At 40.6% G+C, this 25,474-nt stretch overlaps 1 protein-coding gene, 1 long non-coding RNA gene and 1 pseudogene across 4 annotated transcripts in view; 2 read left to right on the top strand and 1 right to left on the bottom strand.

Annotated features, from left to right (window-relative positions):
- Nucleotides 1–14,581, top strand: part of LRRC66 (leucine rich repeat containing 66) — a 20,646-nt gene extending 6,065 nt beyond the window's left edge. For all 3 annotated transcript variants that reach the window (XM_025040283.1, XM_025040281.1, XM_025040282.1), the window contains 3 exons: nucleotides 5,383–5,552; nucleotides 10,511–10,700; nucleotides 12,054–14,581. In XM_025040283.1, coding sequence (XP_024896051.1) covers nucleotides 5,383–5,552; nucleotides 10,511–10,700; nucleotides 12,054–14,368 — 2,675 coding nt within the window. In that variant the 3' untranslated portion in view covers nucleotides 14,369–14,581. The remainder of the gene's footprint in view (nucleotides 1–5,382; nucleotides 5,553–10,510; nucleotides 10,701–12,053) is intronic.
- On the bottom strand, nucleotides 8,523–20,904 carry LOC112471514. Its single transcript, XR_003043332.1, has 4 exons — nucleotides 20,498–20,904; nucleotides 19,860–19,966; nucleotides 18,963–19,074; nucleotides 8,523–8,971 (listed from the first exon to the last, which is right to left on the bottom strand). It is a non-coding gene; the product is annotated as an uncharacterized LOC112471514 (long non-coding RNA).
- LOC112471559 lies at nucleotides 18,463–18,581 on the top strand (annotated as a pseudogene).
- Nucleotides 20,905–25,474: the final 4,570 nt, after the last annotated feature.

Here is a 25,474-nt window from a genome sequence, read left to right as displayed (position 1 = left end):
GAGAAGAGAGAGAGATAAAAGATTAATATGTCAAAATATTATCCCACCACAAGAGTAAATAGAGAAATGGTGATCATATCTCCATAAAATAGATGAATTCCCCTAGAGCTAATAGGAGGTTAGGGCAAGTACAATTTCATTTAAGGACCAAATATACCTATAAAATGCAGATATAGCCCCATCTTCCTTTTCTGAGTTAAACTCTGCCTCCCAAAATATCAGGAAAAAAAAGGAAAAAAAGTGAAATTAGCTAATCCTGTATCTGAAATTCCATTAGAATTCCAACAAATGAAACCATAGATGAATGAAACAGATGGGTGATGGAAGTCCAGTGTAAGCCCTGATCTAATTGGATATAACTCAGAGTTCTTTTATCTATAGCATTTTGTGATTTGAATTATTTTCCTGAAATCATCATACGTTTTCAGTTTTTACTGGGTTGAGTCCCCTCTAACATCCCTTCCCATTTTATGGTTCTGTGACTATGGCTGGATAACTCAGACTTTGAAATCTTATTTTGGAGAAGAAAAGCTGGTAAGAGAAAGGTGCTGTCTAGAGTGCCATGCTATTTCTGAGCTTTTTTGATTCCTTTATTCTAAGCCTGTTTAAAGGTAATGTCTGGATAATGTGATATTTATTCATAGGATTGTTGCGAAGAGTAAAGAAAAATGTATCTCAAGAACCTAACTTACCATAGTATTTGGCGTAATAAATGGCAGCTATTAAAATATGTGAAAAGTACTTTGTAACCTTGTAGTTTGCAAATATTAGTTATAATTACTCCCTTGGCACAAATTGAGAATAACAATCTGTTTAGAAACAAATAATAAATTTGTTTTTGTCTAAGTCTCACGTTATCTTTTAAAATGTTAAATAACTATTGCAGTGAATGGGACTTCTGGCCCACTAAAATTCATGAGTCAAGAATCGTTTGCGTCTACTTATATAGGTGTTTGCTTTCATCTAAAATAATAACTTAGAGATATCTGAGAAAGCAGAAATCAAGCAACTGGACTTGTAGATATGTGTACCTTTATGAATCATGTACCACATATCTTAAAATGGTGACAATTTATAGAGCCAATGAAAAGTCACTTTCACTCAGGAAAGCCCACTTCTGTAAGGGTGAAACATCACATTGACAAATCCAATGTCAGCTAATTCGCTGTCTTCAGAGTCAACTGTGACGTCACCACTAAGCTCCATGTTGGGAAAACACCCAGAGGAGGTGCCAGCCAATGCAATTTTCAAAACAGAAGCCGGACATGAATTTAACCTTGATCATTCTACGTCCCTCCTATATTTTTGGAGTACAGTGTTAATAATGGAAAAATTAGTTTAAAAAATTAAAAACAATGGGATGGGTCTCCAGTTAAACTCTCCCAAAATTAAAAACAATGGGATGGGTCTCCAGTTAAACTCAAGCAGTCTTTTCAGAGTGCCCATAGAGTACCTGGAAATCTGTCAGACCAACACTTATTATAATTCCAGTTAGGCTGACAGACTAGTATGACAGCCTGACACTAATTAACTTACAAAATTTCAGAATCCAAGAGAGAAATGTGTTAGAAATGAGATGAAATAATACCTGATTTTGAAATTGGTGGAGTAAAAACACATAACTAGTGTATTGTAAAGACAAAAATATGTTGTATTCTTTTCATTTATAGGGAATTAAACATTTTATCCTGATTGCTGTTGGATTGTGGAAATACCAATAACCAATGTTTTCAAAACCAGTTCAGGTTATAAAGTAACAAAATGCATGCATGTCATTAAGCTAATAGGGCAAGGTCTTTGGCTCACCTGTAGGGCTGGCCTTATGAGTCAAGTATCTTACCTAGGGCCATTCTAGACTCTATTCCAATTCTTAATACTCTTTGAACTTGAAGCCATAACCCCTGAATATCATCATTTCCTCTGTTATCAGGTTATCACACTTGGGAGAGCATTTAAGAAGTTTATAGTCCAAAAGAATGTTTCTAAGATGGTGTAATGTCTGGGCATACCTTCTGTGGCCTTTTTCCTATTAGACACTGAGATAATTTCTTGGAAGTAATAAAACTGCTTCTGGCCACTTAAATGCAAAGACTAATCAAATTCTTGCCTCCAGTGGCCTATGTGATCATTAGCAAGCAGTTCAATAAATAATTTCATCTCTGCAAAAGTGCCATCGTATTTTCCTCCCAACATTCAACTCTCTTCTCTTGAAACATAGAATCTATTCACTGATACCCAAGCCCCAGCCATTCATGCACTTCCCAACCTCTTTCACTCAACATTGATTCACCATGCAAAAATTTTAAAAGAATATATTTTCCCCCATTGAGAAATGTGGCCAACTATCATGGAAGAGTTTACTCAAATTTCCCAGCTCCATCTTGAGAGACCCTAAACAACAAGGTCACACCTCTCATTGTCTTTGAATCAGCAGGCTAATCATAGCAGGTTATTTTCATGACATTGTTCTTGGAAGAAGCCACAAGAACAAGCCCCACCAAATGAGCATATTTCAAATCTTTACTCACATCATGTCTGCTAACATCTCATTGGCTAAAGCAAGTCACATGATCAAACTCAACTCAGTAGGATGGGGAAATATATTCTGCTCACAGGGAAGTGAATATTTGCTGAACAATAATCTAAACTGTTACACCCTACTTGCACTGAGTTCAAAATACTTGAAGATCATAGTAATCAAAGATAGATCTCAATTCCACCTGTGAGAAACAATTTTTAAGAAAGGAAGCTGGGCCATGGAAACCTTAAGTGATATATCCTGATTCACATCAAAGATCACAAACAGAGCTGAAGTAAAACTCAATATCTTAAGTACCATATTTGCTATATGACTGACACAAGTAGAATCACTAAACAACCCCCAATACATTTGGCAATTTTATGTATTCCATGGCCCGTATCTTTCTCTTGTGTAGAGAGCCCTACCTCAGCCTATTTTCTCTTTTCTAAATTCAAGTTATCTTTCAGGGCGTTGCTTATGTCTTTTTTTTTTTTTTTTTAAGAAACGTGCATGGTTAAAGGGTAATGTTTAAGAAAGCTGAGTTTCTAAATGAAACCTGATCTCATGGATACAGAAGACAATCTGATGAATGCCAGACAGAACGGGCTGGGTCTGCATGAAAAGGGTGAAGAGATGAAGAAGTACAAACTAGTAGTTGCAGAATGGTCACCGAGATGTAGATTACGGCATGGGGGATGTAGTCAATAGTACTGTAATGGCTATGTGTAGAGCCAGATGGGTGATAGAGTAATCGGTGGAATCACTTTATAAATTATATAAATGTCTAACCAATAGATTGTATACCTGAAACGAATATAATTTTTTTTTTTAAATCTGAGTTTCAGTCCCAGCTCTACCTCTTCAGCCACCATGAGGTAGGGCAGGCAAGTTCTTAACTTCACTGCACCTAGGTTTTGCCTTTTGCAAAATGGTAATAACTCCCAGGGCTTTGTGAGTATTAAAAAGAGATGTTGGTGAAATGCTCAGAGCACAAAAAGGGTACACAATTAAATAGGGGTTTTAAATAATTTCTTCCCTGCACTCCAAAGCTAGGCATGATCTCCCCTCCACTGAACTCCTAGTGGACACATTCAATTCAATTAATATTCAGTTCGTATTCAATTCACTGAGAAATTGCAGGAACCATAAGTTCACATCCCTATATAGGCCAGGCAGGTATCATGAAAATGTTAAGGAAACTATAGCTTCTTTCACATTGGTGTCCTGTGTTGCATTTTTTTTCTCACAAACCCATATATTTGCATATTAAAACATATAGGAATATTCTTCACTCCACAAAGACACATTTTCTCCAGGGTGGAAATACTGACGTGCCCCATACAGTGGGGCTGACCAGGGGATGGGGCAGAACACGAGTCAGCAACGGCCATGTTAGAAACCAGTATGGGAGTGTTTCTTACTAGCATATGCCAGTCGAATATCAGCCTTGGTTCTCTCCCATTTTTTCAAACATGCAGGCTTTGTCGTCTACCCTTTGTTTTCCTATTTTTGATAGAGTCATGAGTACAAAGAAATATTCTTTGAGAAGTGCATATTCATTTAAAGCAGACAGCCCTCATTCAGCTCCAGACAAACATTGTCTTATGCCAGTTGGAACTTCCAATCTTTCAAGAGAAGCTAGAAATGCACATTTTTTGTATTGAATCATTATTGTTGGCTCAATAAATTTTTTAAATCTCTGTGCAGTTCAAACACTGTAACCTGTGGCTTATTGGATGCATATTATATTCCAGGCATTGCAAGAATTTGCAAAGATATGAATTCTGCCCTTAAGGGACTAGTCACCTGACGGAGCAGATAGTCCGATGATCAGGGTATAACTACTTTGTATTACTAGTAAATTTTCTTGTGTGTATTTCATATCATTCAACCAGTTGTAAGAATGCTGTGCTGTATTTGTCCTCAGCACCAAGTGCTTTGTTCATAATGTCCTGATCGAGTTGTCCTAATGATCACTGGCTTAGTCTGTACAGTCTGTATCATATGAAGTGAACATATGATAACATAGATGTACAGCCATTCCAATTAAGTCATCTTCTCTCTGCATAATCAGTCTCACAGTAAGTACCTTGCAGACAGTAGGCAAGGAATAAACCTGGAATTGAACCAACCTGATCTGTTATATAGCAGTTGGTTAAAGACACAGACTACATGTGAGAACAGAGCAGAAAAAAAAAGTAAAAATGCAGGGCTCCTTTGCGAGACTCATATGGGAAACCAAATTTGGAAGACTGCTAAGACTGGCACTTCGTTCTCAACCTTTATTTTCCATGCCAAACCAGGGCCTCCTGGTTATTCTCTGGAATCACGTGAAATACAAAGGCAGAGACAAAAACTCAATTAGATTATTTTGCCAGAACACAAAATCTAGCTGTAACTTATCACCTTTGAAAATATAAGAATGTCTAGATAAAAGAAAGAATACCTTAAAACTCAAAAGAGTTCATCCATATAAATAAATCATATAAATATTATCAAATAAATATTATCACATCTTACAAAGATAGATTTTTTAAATTCATACTTTTATGATAAAAATTGGCATAGTTTACCTGCTTCCAGGCCTTTTTCTCTGCTTGTTCAAAATATGTGTATATGTTTGCATATGGCTATTTTTTCCAATAACATTGGAATTATACTCTATACTGTTCAGTCAGTTCATGTTGATCGGCCCCTATTCTAAGACTACATAGTGTTTTATAGTATTGACATACCATATTTTCTTTAACCACTTCTCTATTGAAAACCGGTTAAGGTTGTCTATGATTTTTCATCCTTACAAACAATGGTGCAGTAAATATCACCAGTTTATATTTTAATTTGCTTTTTAACTTTAACAGGACTATGGAAACTGAAGTCATTGCAGAGTTTGGATCTGTCATTCAATAAGATATCACAAATTGGTGTGTCTGATTTTCACAACTGCCTGCAACTGGAGAACCTCTATTTAAAGAGCAATGAGATATTCAGAATTCATCCAAGAGCCTTCAAGGACCTCAAAAAATTACAGGTCATAAAATAATTTTTACAATATTTCGAATATGCAAACATATGGGCAATTTACCTTAGAAAAATATGTATTTTGAAGAGTTTCTTCATGACCAATAGTACTATTAATCAGAAAAGTAAGTCTATTTTGAGATTCCCCCAAAATTGCTGAAGTCTCTCTCTTGTCTTAAAAATGAGAGGCCTCAGCAACGTACATGAATTTTACTCAAACATGATACTCAGCATCAATAATTGGCACATTGTTTTTCTAAATCAAATTAAAGCCAACTCCAAGTTTCCACTTGCCAGTTGGCAAGAAATTAAATCTTTGCTACTAGTGAGGCTCCCTCCCTGAGCTGCAAGGTCAGCAAAGATTCTGGGGGCCTTAAGCAATCTGGAACACTTGGTGAGGTTCCTCTAAAGCAACTTGGTCGATGCTGAGATGTCACTAGCCCAGGACTAGTGACCCTGGCTTCCGTCCCAAAATTGGGCATGGAATAACAAAAGTGATCATGATAAAAGCTCATACTTCTATGGCACTTCCCATGTGCCACATACTGTTCTAAACGTCAGCTTCTTATTGGGGAGAATCCATGTCACATTTTGGAGCAGCTTGGCCGTTAATCTCACTAAAGGGGTGAGGTGAGGTGATGGTGAGGAAGCCCCAAAGCTCCAAAACTCTGCTCTGGTTTTGGCAGCTTCAGTGCCTTCTCCTCCAAACACTTTCCTCTACTCTCCTCCTCTTTGGGGGATGTTGTAAAATCTCCCCTCGGTGCTCTTTTAGAAATACCAGGGTGGCCTCCAGAGTGGCACCTTGAGATGCCTTGGGGAGAACTTTAGTCCCTCAATCTGTAACCACCATCCTTATACAGGCACGATTGTTCCATAGAAACATAATGTGAGCCACATATGCCATTTCATATATTCTAGTAACTAGATTTTAAAAGTAAAAATAAGCAGATGAATTTCATTCTAGTAATAATTTATAAACTAATATACCTAAATGTTATCTTCCACACATGCAATCAGTATAAAAATTATTAATGAGCTATTTTACATTCTCTTTTTCACACTGTCTTCAAAACCTGGTGTGTATTTTTTACACTTACTGCACATCCCAATTTGGACTGATGTGTGGCTAGTGGCTGTCATCTTAGACAGCTGAAATTTCCCCAATTTTGTGTAAGGTGATATTCAAAAATAGCTTCAAGATAAATCTCTAACTCCCCCCTTTCAACCAGAATGACTCCCCAGATTCCCCCTCTATTGAAGAGTAGCTAGTGAAGCAATGGTGAGACTCTGGAGTCAGCTTCCTGGGTTTAAACCTAGACTGTCACTTACTAGCCACATGATCTTTGGCAAGTTACCAAATCTCTGTGTGCCTTTCCCATCTGTAAAATGGAGATGGCTTGGATTCTTTATCATAGAGTTTTGTGACAATTAAATATTTTAATACATATAAAGTGCTTCGAACAATACTTGGAACACAGTAAGCTCTTTATAAATGTAGACTATGTATAGAAATTCTAAAGTGACCACAGCACCCTACTCTTTTAACATATAAATCTGATTATGCCACTTTTTTTTTTAAGCCCTTCTAAACTTTCACAAGAGCCCGGCTGCTGCCTGCCTCTCCAGGCTCATTTCAGCTCTCCCCATTCTTGCTGTACTCCTGCCTGTTTCCACCTTGAGCCCTCTCCACTTGCTGATCTTTTGCCTGGAAGAGCTTATTAATTCTTCCAATGTCACTTTCTCAAGGATGCCTTCCCTGGGCCTCCAGATTGAATTAGTTGCCCTTTTTTACACTCTCACACAATATGATATGCTTTTTTCACATTGCCCTTATCAGAACTGAAACGATTCAGTTTTAGGTACGGTTAGTTGTTATGCCTATATCCCCACGTGGTTGTCGGCAGGATTCATAACCCTTCTATAAGACAGTAAGCTCTTTGAAGACATACATCACATCTATTTTGTTTTCTAGTGCTTAGCATATGTCTAATACATAGCACATATTTAAAAACACTTGTCGAATAAACAGAGGAATGAATGAATGATTGATGATCATGGATAGGTGTGTTAGTTATCTATTGTCGCATAACAAATTACTACAGACTTAGCAGTCTAAAACCACACACATATATTATCTCACGATTTATGTGGGTCAGGAATCCAGGCAAGGCTTAGTCGGGTCTTCTGCTAAGGGCCTCTCAAGAGCCTGCAGTCAAGGAATGGGCCAGGACTGGAGTCTTGCCTGAAGGGCCAACCAGAGAAGTACCCATCTCTAAGCTCACATGGTTGTCGTCAGGATTCAGTTCCTTGTAGGCTGTTGGACTGAGGGCTCGATTCCTCCTTGGCTCTCAGGCTAAGCCTGCCCCCAGTTCTGTGCCATGTGGGCCTCTCTACAAGACAGTTCACAGCTGTCAGCTTGCTTCAGAGCCCAAAGGAGAGCGCCTACTAGTAAGAAGAACATTATAATCTTAAGTAATGTAATCATGGAAGTGACATCCCATTATTTTTGCCATACGCTGTTGGTTAGAACCAAGTCACAGGCCTCACCTACACTCAAGGGGAAAAGATTACCCAAGGGTGTTAACTGGGAGGCAGGGTCATTGCAGACCATCTTAGAATCTGTCTGCCACGGTAATTATTAGCGTAGATGAGAAAGCCCACTTAACTTGGCAGTGCTCCCCAAATCAGCACAAACAGGTTGTCAGATTGCCTCAGAACCTCACTTAGTATGTTGTGTACTGATTATAAGTATATCTGTATGTGTGATTGCCCTATGTTTGTTTTATTTTCTATGCATTTTTACTGTGCTTTATAAGTCTTCTTCAACTCACAGCACTATAGGCAAATGAAAAAACAACCCAAGAATGTTTTAAATCATCTGTAATTCTCAATTCACCTGAACTGCCAAGAATTATACAATATCTGCTTTATTACTCCTTCTACATGTTTAGCAATAACTTAAAAACTGGCTTTGGAACATGATGAACATATTTGGTACCAGAAAGCTGCAGATTAAAATAGATGGTTTTCTTTTTTCAGGAGACGTAGTTAATACTTACACTACACAATATGTCATCCCATGTTGTATTCTTCTCAGAAGCCAGATAGAGTTTTCAGAGCACGAATTCATCACTTTTTTAGATAGAATAAATTAAGTTTCACTGGCATTTCAAATTAGCATTACTTTTTTTTTTTTTTATCTTATTCCATTCTTCGTAGATTCAGTGATTTGTGTAGCAACATCATATGGTTCTCTCAATCTTCCTATAATGTACTCTTCTTTCAAATAATGGTGGATGGCTATTTCTTGTGGTTGTACTATTGGGTTTTAATCTTTTCTCAGAAATTATTTCTTCTGAATCATTTTATTAGTTTTCTGTTCTGTCTCCAGTTTTGCTTTCAGATCCATGATTTGTAATATAATAGCTGCTAGAATGAAAAAAAATGCAGATGTGCATTAAAAAAGAAAATAACTACTTGAAAAACAGGCTATCTCACTCTTTTTGAGGAGGCATACATAAGAAAACCACTGATCCTAGTCAAGGCTGGGCCAAAGCAGTTTTTTTCTTCCCAGTCTCAGTCTCCTACTTTCTAGCTTTGTCAACCTTCCTTTGGAAATCAAGACTGCTTAGTTACCCAACACTGGAAAAGTCACCCTCACTACCTAAGTTCAGGGAGAATTCTGATTCTATATGTAGTGGCCTTGGTTATGGTGCTGTTGGATTGTTTGTTTGAAGCAGCTCTTCTTAGGAGTTTATATAACCCAAGGTATCAATGCTGCTTTTTCCCTGATGTTTATAAAACAATTGTCCTAGGTAAGATTCAGCCTCTCTGGTTTTCACCATAGCCCTCTTTTTATTTCAGCAAGGTTTGCATTCTTTTATGATTTTCTCTTCTTCTGATAACCATCTGTCCCTCCCCAGACCCCAAGACCACAGTCTGGTGCCTCATGCTCCAAGCTTCTGCCACCCAGGCCTTCGCTCAGGCTCCAAGAGGGTGTGATCTGGAGTAAACTGCACACACTGTGAAGCCAAATCAGATCTCAACTCTGCCACTTCATTCACTCATTTCTTTCTCTATTATTTACTGAGCACCTGCTATGTACCAGGCGCTATTACTAGGGGCTATGTGGGATATACTGTGTGACCCAGCCCCATTTCCTACTCTGTAAGAAAGGGGGAAACGAGGAATCTGTTGGGAGGACTAGCGATAATCTAGGCAGAGCACTCAGCAGAATGCCAGTACGCAGCAGTGCTTTGCAAACGGTGGCTGAAGCTGAACCTAACTATGCTTTCCCTGCTGTATCATGCCACTGCCAGTGCCAATATCAACAGATCATTCTCTGTTTCTAGTGCCACTAAATAGCTTTTTTTCCGTTTCCCCTTCACATCTGATTAGACTAGAAAAATTAGTCACTTGTGTGTTTTAAGTAGCTGTGGATGCAGAGAAATGTACTACTACCCTTGAGATAATACTCGATGCAAAAGACCTGTCCTTGCTACTTCTGGTCAACCACAATTCTTCTGTGTTCCAGTCCTCATCATCCCGTATCTTCTCCACTTTCAACATCGCCATGTATATAGATGTTCTAGACCTTGTATTTAATTCTAGACCTTGATAACAACGGAGAGTCTAGGTTTTATCTAACAGTACAAATCATAACTCATAGGGAAGAAGGAAGGGAAAATAATTAGGCATCTAATATAGGCACCACACTTAAAGATTTGCATACATTTAATTCTAACAACAACCCTGGGAAGTAGGCTCATAGAGAGTAAAACAGTTGCTGAGGTACACAGAGTTGTTAGAGACAGAGCAGAGATTTAAACCCACTACTATTCTCTAATTCTCAAATCTGCACTAAATTCTTATTGCCTCCATAGACCTATAAACAGTATCTGTAACACATTTATTGTCTCTAAAAGTCTTTATCCTCAGACTGTCCTAAATTTCTTTCTCCTTGGGCAGGTTGTAGATCTCAGCAACAATGCTCTGACCACCGTCCTGCCTATGATGCTCATTGCTCTAGAACTTCCCCATCTGGAGGCCGACCTGGCAGACAACCAATGGCAGTGTGACAATAGTGTGACAGTCTTCCAACATTTCATTTCTGAATCTTGGAGGAAAAACTGGAATGTAATTTGCAACAGGTCTATAGGTAAGTCAGTAGTTCCTCTTCTCTCTGAAAAGATTCCAGACAAAATGAAAAAAGCACACGAAGAATTTAGTCCCATTTGAAACAATGACAGCAAGAGTGCTGATCCATGGCATTAGTGAGCCTTGTGCTGTATCATAGAACGATTGCTGGTATCTGTTTTCCTCAGTTAATAAATTATTCTCTTCACGTGCTCAAAGAAACCTAGCTCAACTGCTTCAGAAACCAGTAGATTTGATCAAAAACAGAATTTCACAAGAAGAGGATTTTGTCCTGAAGCCCTAAAATATCATACTTTTATCAAAAAAAAAAAAACTTTTAAAATTTGAAACATGATCATTTAAAATGTTTGCTAGCATTCTAAAAATATAATCCTGTACATACACAAAACATACATATTTCAAGGAGATATTTTTCCTTGATTGTTCCCTGCCACTCCCTAAAGTTCTGGAAAGCTTTTTCTATTACTATTTTGGCTAAATCTCAAACTCCTAACTGGGGTATGGGAAGTCAGATTTTGTTTTTTTCCAATTAGAATTGACATTCAATATTATTTTATGCTAGTTTCAGGTGTACAGCATAGTGGTTAGACATTTGTATAATTTACAAAGTGATCCCCCAATTAGTCTAGTGCCCACCTGACACTATACATAATTATTACAATATTATTGACTATATTCCTCATACTGTACTTCACATCCTTGTCAGATTTTTTTTTAAGTGAGTTCTGGACTCTGTTCTGTTCAAGACTGACATTAAAGGAGAAATAGCCATGCATACCAGGTTTAAAAGAAATCCAAAAAGATCAGAGAGATGTCTCAATGTTGTCAGCCACACTTGTTCCCTTCCTCTCTAAGAGCCACGACTGGCATTTTGAGTGTGAAGGGGAGAATGTCAGGAGCCAGGTGAGAAACCTGAATATCTTTGCTATTTACCAGCACTGGAGAAAGGTAAAGAAATGATAACGTGAACATGGGTAGGGCTGAGGCAGATTTTGCAGGGAGCTGATGAAATGTTCTCACAAACATGTAGTTGGTTAGGATACGGAAGAAAGAGAAGCAATGAGGCTGTTCTGGCTTCTTTCCTCCTGTTGGTCAAGAAGCCTAAGAAAACACAAGCTCCAGGGCCTGTGAGCGGCAGACCTCAGCCTGACAGCCATGTGTAAATGTGTGCAGAGCCATATATATAATATTGGCATTAGATGATCAATCAATCAATTAATCAATCAATAAATCTCAGTAAAGCTGCTTATCATCGTGTACATTAAATACAGCTACATAAGGACTGAGGGCTCACAGAAGCTTTTAAAACCACTGGACTCTCATTTCGGTGTTTGTTCTCACCCTCCCCTTTCAGAGAATGAGGAGGTGCACCGGTGGGCTCCCAGAAGCAGAGCTTCCAGGGAAACCCACATTCCTCACACTAGTCCAAGTCATGTGAAAAGTCTCACAAGGAGCAAAGCCGAGAGGAACCGGGAAGGAATGTACATGCGCTTTTCCACTCTGGGGGAAAAGGCCCATGCCAGCTCTGATACCAGTGAACAGCAGGGACAGCCGTCACAATGGGCAAGGAACCCCCAGGATGAGCAAGCTGCTGGCAGAAAGGAAGCCACTTCCCAGGACCTGGCCCTGGCCGTCTGCCTGGCGGTGTTCATCACGTTCTTCGTGGCCTTCTGCCTGGGGGCTTTGACAAGGCCTTATGTTGACAGACTGTGGCAACAGAGATGCCAGGACAGAAGCCCCGGTTCAGACAGTGCATATTCCAATGAGGGCTTCTACAATGAAGAGAACATACAGCATCCAAGGGTGGATCTGCGCCAAACTCGCCATGATCTAAACCTCTATGAGAATCAAGACTCTTTCTTGGGGACGGAGGTCAGCCCACATGCTGCTGTCATTTATGATAGAACTCTAGAAATGAGCAGAAAGGAGCCTGGCAGCTGGCAGAGCGAAGAACAATGCAGGGGCCACACGCGGGTAGGAAGTAGAGAGAATAACAAGGTTCCAAATGACAGTGCAGCACGGTCTGTTCTTCAAGGAATGCAAAATGCTGGGAATAATGCACAGGTTTCGGCAGGACAGGACCACACCTACAGGAATGATATTCTTGGAATAAATTATGAAACTGTGGCCCAGGACGATTTTCTCAGTGAGCATTCAGTGGGCATCCCTGTGCTGGCTGGCAGATCACAAATGGGCTCTGGCTCAATCCATAAGAATTCAAATGAATTAGACCCACCGCTCTCAAGAGAAATGACAGCTGTGCTCTCTAAAATGCAAACACATACAAGAGCTCAGAGGACTGGAGAGAGCGAGGAAAGAGAGGGCACTGAACAGTTCCCTTTGGAGCTGTCTAAGGAAATGCAGGTGAGCACTTGCATTAGTTTGCTGAGCGCACAGCAGCAAAAGCTCAAGGCAGCCCGTGCTGAGGAAGAGCCGTCCACCTGCTACAGTTCGGCCACACTCAGTGACCCAGGAGATACGGACTCGTCCCCACCAGTCATTCCTCCCGAATACAGTGGCCTACACGTCCCTCCTGCTAACCAGGAACCAGTGCAAAAACATGCTCCTTCTGACACACAGTACGAGCTGGACACCAACTATGATTCTGATGAAGGGTCTTTATTTACTCTAAGTTCAGTAAGTTCAGAGGACGCAAGAAACATGACTGAAGGATGGGCAGATGGTGAGGAGAGCTGTGAGCCCCCGAAGGAGGAGGACTTGAGAATGAGGAAGGCCAATGTTACATCATTCGAGAGTCTTGAGGACAATATCGCCTTCCAGAAGTTTCAGGAGAAATGTGAGAATCAGGAGGCTTGTTTTGAAAAACCTCTCTTTTCTGGTCCAGACTCTGGTTTGCGTGAGAGTCATCTGGAAAGTGCCTCTGACACCACTCAATCTGAGGGTCCGTTGACCTTGCCCGGATCTCTGGGTGATAGTCCTTCCAGCGATAAGGCCCCTGGCACGTTCATTTATGATCATGTTGCAGCTCTTCAGTCCGAGGCAGCAGAGTGGCACTGCTCACTTAGAGACTTGGAATTTTTCAATGTGGATATTTTACCACAAACACCACCATGTTCTGCTGAAGTTTCCTCAGACCCTGATAAGAATGACTATCGTGAAAGTGACTCAGACATTTGTACCTACGAACCTTTCCTTCAGGGATCAGACACAACCCAAAACAGTATTCCTTTCCAGATCACTACAGGGGGAAACTTAAGACCCTCACAACAAGATTCTGAAGGGTGCAACATGAATTCCAGCCCAGTGGACACTGACACAAATGAGGGGTTCATACGTCCTGTTGCGGACTGTGGTTCCAGAGAAGACCGTATAAGCCAAACACAACAGCTACAATTCTGTGGTGATGAACCAGCTCATCAGTGTGAAAGAGGAGAAGGGGAATATTTTGAAGAGGGTCCCAAGAGCCAGGTACCACTATTACAAGAGCCTCCAAATAAAACTAGTTCACTAAGAACACAGGAGCCCTTCAGTGACAGAGACTGGGGTAGATATTCAGAGGAGAAACTGTCACAACTGGAAAAAGATGATTCTAACTTTTATACTCAAATGCAGACCGAGAGCAACCTGATGGGAGCTGGTTCTCTAGGTGAGGACTGGCTCTACTATGACAAAGACAAGGACATTCAAAATCAAAGGGAATTCAAGTAACATCTTTTAACACAGATTGAAGCACTCAGGTGGGACTGCTGAACAGATTTTAACAGATTCTGCACCGAGAACAGCACAGCTTTTGGGAGGCTGATCACGAAGCTACAAAATTGGAGGGATTCAGAGCAATTCTAAATATTTTTTAATAAGTTATATTAAAAGAGGGATCATTTTGTAGAACAAAGTGTAAATTAAAAATTTATTTCAAGGAGAGAAGAGTTGTTTTTGTTTTTGTTTTTGTTTTTGTTTGTAAAAGTAGAAGGGACCCCACCGCTTTGTTTTTGCTTTTGTTTTTGTTTTTGTTTTTGTAAAAGTAGAAGGGACCCCACCATGATCCTTGCTATCCCTTCCTTGGCCTAACTCGCCCCTGGGGACTCTTGGGAGCTGTTCTCTTTTTTCCTGACACTTTCTCCTTTTCTTTCCTGATGCTTCTCCTCTGCTTCTCCTCTGCTTCCTCTCTTAAAAAGCATTTTTCAAAAGTCTGTTCCTAGTCTTTCTTTACCCTCTCCTTAGACCCCAGTGCTTCACAGCCAGCTCTATACAGATGATGCCCAGGTCTGCATGACAAGGCTCAATCTCCCTCCCAAGCTCCAGACTCACATTCTCAACCCTAGTTGTACAAATCCACATAGATCCTCCTGGTACCTAAAATTCATCATTTTTCTTCACAGGCTTGACCTCCTATATTCTATTTCTTGGTCAATAGTATCATGACATCCACCCAGTAAAGCTAGTTAAAATTTCTGACTTATCTCTGACTCCTTTTCCTTCGTTTCCTGTGTCTGAGTAGCCTCTAAGCTCTGTGCAGCAGACGTTCCTATTGGTCTCTACAGGGAGACATTTAGTATGGCAATCTAGATGGGGGCTAAGCAACTTATGTCGACCAGTGTTTGCATAGAAAGCAGCTTGTTTTCACCTACAGTGTATATTTTGGGTAGATTAGGATGGAAGGTGATTGAGTTTGGGGAAGGGCCCTAAGGATCCCCCAATCTAACTGTTGGCATCACCACCAGTCTTCCAGGCCCTAGCTCCTCAGTAACTCTCTTAATAAGCTCTACTCTAAACCCCCAAATAAGGCACATTTCTTATCTATCACCTAGATTATTGTAAGCCCTCTTTATGACCTTTAGTACTTCTCCTGGCTCTCACTCACCCCTGAATAATATATCCTATTCATCTTTCCACTATTCAACTTTTGATAGCTCCCCATTGCCTATATATAAAGACCAAATGCCATGATCGGGACACATCCTACCCTTCCAATTTCATCTCATGACATTATCATTTTGCCACACATTCTATATTCTGGTTTACACCATTTCCATAAATTATTTATTCATTTATTTTAGCAAACTTTTGAGGCTTTCATTGGTCCTTGATTAATCTCCTTGCCTCCGTTCACAATTACTATTTTGAAATTTCTCTGTTCTTAAACTTTTACTGAGAAAATTTAGGCTATCAAGAAGAAACTCCTTCATTCCCCTACCCTAGAGCAGTAAACATTTTACTATCCATAGCTACACTCGCCCCTTTCCTCTAATCCAAGAAGCAAGCGTTCTGTGGTTGATACTCCTTTCTGTCTGCTTTCACTGTAGTCCTGGGCGTGGGTCCACTTACATTCCCCATTCCGGTACATCCAATCCTTCCCTGTCTAATAGCTCCTTCCCACAGGCCAAAAGCATGCTTGAATCCCTCCAACACCACTCTGCAGTTTCCTCAAATACCACAGCTAGGATCCTCGCAGGAGCAGTTAATGACTCTGCTAACCCTTCAAGGCACTGTGGTCAGGCCCACCGTCCCTTTAGCCTGTGCTAGTAGAGGTTGCCCACAACCTACGAATGCCATGTGGCATGGACCTCATGCATAACATCTGCAGCATTTGGCACTGTAGACCAGCAGGCCCTGACCTTTTTGGCACCAGGGACCAGTGCTCCTATGAGGATCTAATGACTGATGATCTGAGGTGGAACTGAGGCAGTGATGCTAGAGCTGGGGAGTGGCTGCAAATACAGATGACGTTTTGCTCACTTGTTGCCGCTCACCTGCTACCGTGCGGCCCAGTTCCTAACAGGCCATGGACTGGTACCGGTCTGTGGCCTGAGGTTTGGGGACTCCTGCTGTAGACCATTCCCACCTTGACATTCTGTTTCTGTGGCTTTGTGACATGACTATAAATGTGAGAAGCCCAGCAGGACACAGATGGCAAGGAACAGGCGTGATTGGAAAGAGTTGAATGAAGGAACCACTTGGAAAGATCTGGACAGGATTAAGGGAAACTGGCAAGGGCAGGTGAAGGACCTGAGAGCTAGCAACAGGGGAAAGCCTTTCCCACCCTTAGGCCTGAAGAGACAAAAGGAATTGCAGCTATAGGTACAAAGCAGAAACCATGATCTTTGGTAGAGGAACATAGCCACGAACAACCCACAGTCCAGCAGGAGAAAGCCCAGAGAATAATCACTTCTCTTCTCGCCCTTCACTCTCCTGACAGTGCTTCCCAGTGGCTGACTTCTGAAAGCCAGAGGGTCGGTCCACAGAGGTCACTCTTCCAGGCCACAGAGAGGAGAAAGGTAGAAAGTAGTTTCAGAGGGACAAATGGAGAATATTCAGCATGTACTTTGTTCTGATTCCTCTTCTTCTACCTCTCTGGTCATTCTCAGGCTCTTATTCTACCTTTCCTTTCTACGTTCACTTAAATATCCATGTGTCCCAGGGCTTGGTCCTGAACCTCTTGTCTTCTCACTCAATTCGCTTTCCCTGTGTGAGCTATCAATTGCAGTCCTCCCACCATCACCTGATTTCTGATATTTCCTGTAACTCCAGCTGTAAATTTTTTCTGGCAGTTCACACTCACATCCCTCTGCCTATTGGATATCCCCATAGACACTTCAAACTAAATGTGTCCAAAACGAAACTCATCAGCTGCCCCTAACCCTTTCCACCCACCGTACCTGATCCTCTGTGTTCCATTTCGCTATCCGCCCATTGCTCCATCCAGTACTCCGGAAGTCATTCTTTGAACTCCCTTCTCCTCACTTCCCACATCTAACTCATTGGTCATTAAGCACAACCAAATCTAGCCCCTAAATATCTGTCAAATCCATTCCCTCCTGTCTGTCCACACCATCACAGCTTTCGCACTCACCGTGACCCCCCCACCGGATCTTTCATAACAGCCACCAACTGTTCTTTACCTCTGTCCTACGTCCTACGTGCCTTTATGATTCTCACACTACAGCCAAGGGGTGGTTTCTGAAATGCAAATAAGGTTGTGTGGTTCCCCTGATTAGAGTCCATTCATAGGTTAAGGGTTTTCTGTTTCTCTAAATTTCCACATAGCTCCGTCTCCAGACCTTTGCCCATGTCACATCTGCCTGAGTGTTCTTTCCAACCCCACCCATCAACCCTCCCCAAACCAGCCCTCCTTTAGCTCCGTAGCTCCTGCTTAGTTCTCAGGTTAATCAACTACCTCCTTACATAAGTATTGTCCTTCACAGAGGAGAGCTTACACAAGTAAAATTAAATAATGATTTGTGTGATTATTGATTTTATGTGTGTCTGCTCCCTTTTTATACTATAAGCACATGAGGACAAAAAATGTATCTCATCTCCCCAAAGCCTTCACCACATGTCTTATCATTTTTGTCTGTGAGCTATCTTCCATGGAGCCCCTTTCTGTGGAGTTCAGTGCCAAGCAAACCTCCTATGCAGGCCAGTCACCAGGTAGCCTCTGTCAGGGCTCTATGACATTTGCTGATTTCAGACCAACTTCTACATAGCTTTACGGATTGTGGTGGAAAAAGTATGAGACTGAAGGGAGTGGGATCGCCACGGAGACCATTGCTATAATTTGGGCATTTGTTACTGAAGTGGGGAGGGAGGACGGAAATGAAAGGACCAACTGGAGAAACGTTGTAAGGGAAGGATCCACAGTGGTGATTGACTAACCCAGTGCCTGTCATATAGTGAATACTGAGTATTTGTCAAATACATGAATGAAAGAATGGAGGGTGGGAGGAAGGGAAGGAGGAGGTAGGGATGGTAGAGAATTCTGCTATAATGAGGTTCAGTAGATCTTTTTAAATCTAGATAATCCTGTCTATGGCCATGCCACCCTGAATGTGACCGATCTCATCTGATCTCAGAAACTAAGCAAGGTCGGGCCTGGTTAGTACTTGGATGGGAGACCACCTAGGAATACCAGGTGCTGTAGGCATTAAAAATAAATAAATAGGTAAATAAGCAAGCAAGCAAGCAAGTAAAGTAAGTGAATGAATGAATCTAGATAATCTTCTCTCCACTAGCACCTCTTTTACCTCCATTGACTTGCTAAAGAAACAAGGTAAATTGTCCTGCAGAGTTTCCTACATTCTGGATTTGGCAAATTACTTCCTCCTAGTATCATTTTATTCCATCTAAGATTTAGAATTCTCGTTGTTCCTGTGTCCAGAAGTCATTTCTCTATTACTTGCCTGTGAAAATCCCACTCACCCTTTAGGACCTGGCTCTAAAGCTGCTCCTGTCTTTATGAAGCCTCCCTTGGTTGTTCCAGAATCAACCTTCCTCATTCCTGTCTCTGTGCTCCCCAAACACATACCTTGTAATTCTATTTAGCTTTTATTTCATTCTGCTTTGAACTGCGTTATTTTTCTGACATCACTGTGTCTTGGTAGATGTCCCAGGATAATCTTCGGGAGCTTGCTCCTTCCCTAAAATCATGTAACGAGACTTCAGACATGCTTTCTTTAGTCATCAGACTGTCCTCCAAACATACCGAGACAAAACACTGGCTGATGAAAGTCGGTTACTAAAGAATAGCGTAGATTTAGGTTCTAATATCACATTTGACATGTAAGCATGGGACTGACTTTTTGCCTAATACTTTTAATAGGGTTGGTGGGCAGCCCAGGCCCTCAAATCTGGCCCTTCTTGATGTGGGTCAGGATTACACCACTGACCCCCTAAAAAGGGAGGGCCCCTTGACTTTCTCTGCAGGGTAGCCCTGCAAGGCAGCAGGGTGTGCACCTGCTGGGAGGCTCCAGGCTGTCAGAATGACCCCCACTTCCTGCTTTTCTCTGGAGCTCCACCCAGAAGGGCTGGAGGTGGCATCAAAGCTTCCTAGGGGTTTACCCATACTCATGGGGCTGCACAAAGATCCACACCTTTAGAGAAAAAAGAACCTGCTCCCAATTTTATTCCCAGAACTGGAAAGTCGGTCCTTAGACTAATGCAACCCGTGTCCTAGACTGTAAGCGCATTGAGAGAAAGATCATGTTTTATACATACCTCCCACCCTCTACATTCCAGTGTCAAATATGGAACAGAACGTAAGGACAGTCAAAGTTCAAATAACCCTGATGTGGTGAATTATTTCATCAAAATAGTAAACATAAAGCTGACTCTTCAGCTTTAATGAAATGTAGTTAGATATAGCTAATAAACAAAGAGAATTGGCAGAGCCTTAACCAACTCTGGGTGGAGGTTTGTTACTCACTCAACAGCCAATGAGCTGGAAGCAGGGAGCCGTTGATGAGTTCCCGCAGCTGTTGCCTAGAATCTGCTGTCGAAATTATAGATGCTTTTCTAATTAAACGTAAAGTTCTAAAATGAACAAAAATGAAAAATAATCTCTCAGTGTCTACTTTAGAAAAAAAGAACATTTTATTAATTCTAGATATTCCCCATAAATTCTTTGCATTCGTGTAAAGTCAAGTTTTTCTCTATACTTAATGCCCTTAATAACTAGTATAAATATTGCAGTCATTTCTGACATCTCATTGATTTAAAAGCTCGTTTCCATTCAAATGCAATGCTTTGACCATTTAAATAGCAGTTACCTGAGTATACCTAGAGTTACATACACGTTCATTGACTATTTTAAATTCACTAATTATTAACATTTTTGCCATATTTGCGTTTTTGCACTATCTTACTCTCTTTATAAATATAAACATATATACATTTATGTATGTATATATATGCACATATATAGTATTTTATCTGATGTATAAAATTTTATATGTATAAACTCATATAGCTATACAAGGTATTCATTAAACATAGAAACATAGGTGAATACACATAATGTTGTCACAAATATCTTCAGCCTGAAAAATAATAAAACAGTATTACCTGTTTCCAGACTCTGGACAATTATAGGTACCAAAATCACTATTACACGTTTTTGTTTCGCCTCAGCATCAATTTATGAATGTTTGTCACATTCCCTGAACACCATCCGCACACTCTTCAGTAAGAATAAACTTCTGATGCTGGATGATGAAAAATAATGTTGATAATTATGCAGGGAAAGACAAATTCGCTTCCTTTTTTTTTTTTTCTCTTCAAACTTGTCATTCTGTTCTTCCTTAGAGATGATATAGATAACTGCAGTGACTTCCGGGAAGCATTGTTGCAACTAGGAGCAGTTTCTAGGAGAATAATGAGGTCAGAACTGGAAAGAGCCCACTATTTAGTCCAACCTTATCCTGTAGATGAGGAAACTGAAGCACAGATTAATAAATTATGTGCCCAATGCCACCCCGCTAATTCTCGTTTCCAACCAGAAATCACTTTGGACAGCTAGCATTGGCGAGGGAGATTCTACCCTTTCCTCTCCCACCCCTGCTGTTTGTCTCCCCTCTGGCCAACTACCACCCAGGAGATTTAGAACACATTCTTCCTAGGATATCACAGCATCTTCCAGACACTCCTTCACAGGAAAACCGGCTACCTGCGGCAGCAAACGTGGTGGCTGGCATCCTCACTGCTCCACTCACTGGGACAGGTGGTGGGACCCAATGACTGGATGTAGCCCTGTGCTTTCCACAGTCCCAATCCGAATTTCCCTTTCCTGCTATCTGAGGTGGGCTTCACGAAGCCAGCTTCAAGAGTCAGGGCTTCCAGTTCTCGCTCTCCGCTCTTTGCTACTCTCTCGGGATCCCGGGGAGCCCTGAGCTTCTCCCTCTGCTGATCCCGCAATGGCTTTCCTCTCAGGTCACCTAGGCTTGCAGGGAACCTCTACAGCCACAGGAGCAATAACAACTAAAACAGCCCTCAATTGCCCACACCCCTATATATATCATAATAATATATGTATATACATATATATATACATATATATATACACACACATATATATACACACATACACACATACACATATATATACACATATCTACATATATATGTATAACATATTAATATATTCTTATATATTATTATGATAATATATATTCTTATATTATTATTATAATAATATATTATACATATACATATTACATATATATTTCAGCCACTGGAGTGTGTGTGTCCTGGAGTTGTTCCTGTCACAGACAGTCCTGTCCCAGTGACTCCAGGGCAGTGCCCCAGTTTGCTCTAAGCCTAGCTTCCCTGCCTCCTCCCAGCACCAGTGGCAGCTGCAGGCTGTGTGCCTCACTCCCCCTCACAGGGAGACTGGGCACAGTACAGGACCTCAAGAAAAAAGAAGTGCTCCACTCAATGTCTTCCGTTTACTGAGAGAGAATATCAGCCAACACTGCTGGCTGTGACTCTGAGTTTAATTAGAGCTGCCAGATTTAGCAAATGTAAAAATACAGGATGCCCAGTTGAGTTTGCCTTTCAGGTAATCAACAAATAATTTCCTGATATTTAAGTATGTCCTATGCAATACTGGGGATTTATTTATATCGAAATATTATTTGTTGTTTATCCGAAATTCAGTTTCAACTGGGTGATCTGTATTTTACCTGGCAACCCTGCTATTGTAATGTTCAAATACTAAAATGAACTGAAAAATCTTCCACCCAAGGTACTGAAAGAGTCTGCAGTTCGGTAAGGATAGAAGAAAGCAAATCTTGCTGAGCTACATTTGCTGCAGCAAAGAAGTGATTAGATGTCTGGTATGTTCTGCATTAGGCATTAAGCACATGCCATCCATGCCTACAAAAGTGCCTCCCTCAAAGCCTAGGTAATGATTTACAAAGCAATAAACGTGGAAATTCACTCATATCCAAATTCAGAGGGGAGGATATCCAGAACATCAAGTCCTGCCTGCAGTTGTCAAGGAAAAAACAAAATAAACCGTGAAAAAATCAAATCGCTGCAAAAGTGTTTTCTTGCAGAGAAGTGAAGAGTTACTTGTAGGGAGAGTGAATTATATAAAAGCTTTCCATTGGGAAAAGGAGAAGCTCTGGAGGGCCTCTATTCTGTAAATTCGGCCACTGGTAGTCACACCACTCACACACAAAATCCACCTTAGCCTGGACCCAATGGCTTCAAAATACATCGGCCTTTTCTTTGGCTGACTCAGCAGCCTGGAATGAATTACTTTCAGTTAACTCAGTGGCATATTTTAAAATACCATAAGCACTAATTTGGCTAGCTAAATTGTACTCATGTACACACAGAAACACTCTTGCATTTACCACTCAATTCAGCTGAACACCTCTAATGGGCAAAAAACTGTGCAAGCCGTGGGGTGAGGATAGGTCGTGGGGTGTGAGGGAGCATGGGGGTGGGGGCTGGACCAACACCGTCCTGCTCTCAGAGCGCTTAGAATCCAGAGAGAAAGACTCGCAAAGGTGAGCTTCTGACACCGCAACTACTAGTATGTGCTTCCAGAGAAATCAATCCCATGGCTGGGAAGGTGTGGTGGAAGAGGGTTCGGAATGAGAGGGAGGTGGGAAATATGCATGCTAGACTTCTGTCCATGTTGTAAAGTAATTTACGGGTGGATGCAGAAGGAATGCCAATGTATTATTTAGATCACATATCTAAATAATAGATGTTAAATTGAATCCAAAAGTACTGAAATGTAATGGGCTATGGCCCTATGGGGGTCAGTAGAGGAAAAATCAATTTATGCATGCATGAACAAGATTCAATTTACGTTTAGTGATGAAGGCCCATTTTGAACAGTCTAAATCTAGAGATGGAAGCATGTGGAAATTTTGTCTTTGAGTACATAGTGTTATGAACTGCAATATGTAAGCAAAATTCTACACACTGGAGGAAATGCTAATAATGCTGAATGCTAATAAATAAAATTACCATTAAGCAAAACATGACATGGTTGTTTTTAAAAATGTGAATCCTGACCTAGAAGTAAATTATAGATTGCTCTTTTGTTAGTCTCCATGAAAAGATAGTTAGGACATGCACAGTTTCCACCGAGTAGCTAGATCATGTCACTGATCTTCCAAATCAGCTCCCTCCTTGGTCCACAGCACCCCTGTGTCACCTACGCTGCCTGCCTCATCGCCAACTACCCCACCTTCAATTCTCCTTGACCACAACACTTCAACCACACCAGCTTCTTTCAGCTCCCAAAACACCCCAAGTGTGATCCCTCTCAGCTCCCAGAACACACCAAGCACGGTCCCTTCTGCTCCCAGAAATCCCCAAACGTAGTCCCTCTCATTACCCAGAACACCCAAGCATGGTCCCTTCTGATGTTCCCTCTGTGTGGAATGTGCTGTCCATAATTCTCACTATAGTTTCTTGTTGTAAGGAAGATCTCAGCTCAGATCTCACCTTCACAATAGGCCTTCCCACCTTACCCTGCCTATAGGAGCACACCCTGCCCAAAGCTTTCTTTATCGCACTTTGGTGTTGTCTTCATACCATCTAAAATCATCTACGATATTTTTATTCATTAAATGTTTCCTTGTATTTTTGTCTGTTTTCCCAATAAGGACAAAAATCTTATTTGTCTTGGTCACTAGAGCAGCCCCTGGCCTGGGGACAGTGCCTGGCACAGAGTAGGTACTCAATAAAAACCTGTTCATTGAACAAATAAATTTCAACTCCAGGTAAACCATAGACAGTGCTTTTCATCATAGTTGTATTAGAAAGGACACACATGTTAGGGAAAAAGACCCAGACTGTTCACTTTTCAAAAGTGACTAAAGAAAAATATAATAATCTCCTCTAATTATGGGTTTATGTGATTTCAGGGGAAGCATCCCCATGTTCTAGAAAAGTTTTAAATCAGGAAAAAAATGTTTACTATTCCTGACTTTCAACCTAACTTTTTCTTCACTTAAAACATTTCATAAAATTTCAATAGAGGGGGCTACCAAGTACTGGCTCCCTAACAATTTTCACCATTGAAAGATACATTTTGACCCACATATGATTTGACCCAATTTTAAAAATTTATTTTAATTAGTTTCAAGTATACAGTACATTGGTTAGACATCTATATAGTTCACAAAGCAATCCTTCTAATTGCTCCCTCCCTCCCGTGACCCTCTGCCTAGCCAACATATTAATGCTAATTGCATTCCCAATGCTGTGCTCCCCATCCCAGTGACCATCCATCAGCTACTAATTTGTACTTCTTTAACCCTTCACCCCATTCTTCCAGTCCCCCACACCTGCTCCCCACATCCATCACCAAATTGTCCACTATATTTGTGAATCTGTTTTTGATTAGTTTGTTCTTTTTATTCCTTAGATTCTGCATATAAGTGAAATCATGTGGTATTTATCTTTCTCTGTCTGACTTATTTCACTCAGCATAATGACCTCTAGGTCCATTCATGCTGTTGCAAATGGTAGGATTTCATTTATTTTAATAGCTGAGTAATAGTCCATTGTATATATGAACCATAACTTCTTTATCCAATCTTCTGTTGAAGGGCATTTAGGTTGCTTCCATATCTTCGTTATTGTAAATTGTGCTGCCATGAATATTGGGGTGCATAGATCTTTAAGAATTATTGTTTTGGTTTTCTTTGGATAAATACCCAGACGTAGAATTGCTGGGTTGTATGGTAATTCTATTTTTAATTTTTTAAGAAATCATCATACTGTTTTTCATAATAGCTGTACCAATTTACATCCCACCAACAGTGCACATTTTTTTTCTCCACATTCTTGTCAACACTTGTTGTTTGTTGATTTATTGATAATAGCCATTCTGACAGGTGTGAAGTGATATCTCATGGTGGCTTTGATTTGCATTTCTCTGATGATTAATGATGTTGAACATATATCATGTTTCTGTTGGCTATCTCTATGTCTTCTTTGGAGAAATGTCTTTAAGTCTTCTTCCCATTTTTTAATTAGAGTTTGTTTTGTTTCATTTTTGATGTTGAGCTGTGA

The sequence above is a fragment of the Pteropus alecto genome, unplaced genomic scaffold, assembly GCF_000325575.1.
Source record: "Pteropus alecto unplaced genomic scaffold, ASM32557v1 scaffold57, whole genome shotgun sequence".
Taxonomy (NCBI): Eukaryota; Metazoa; Chordata; class Mammalia; order Chiroptera; family Pteropodidae; genus Pteropus; species Pteropus alecto.
Note: the sequence above shows the minus strand (reverse complement) of the source record. Positions and strands in the feature narration are given on the sequence as shown.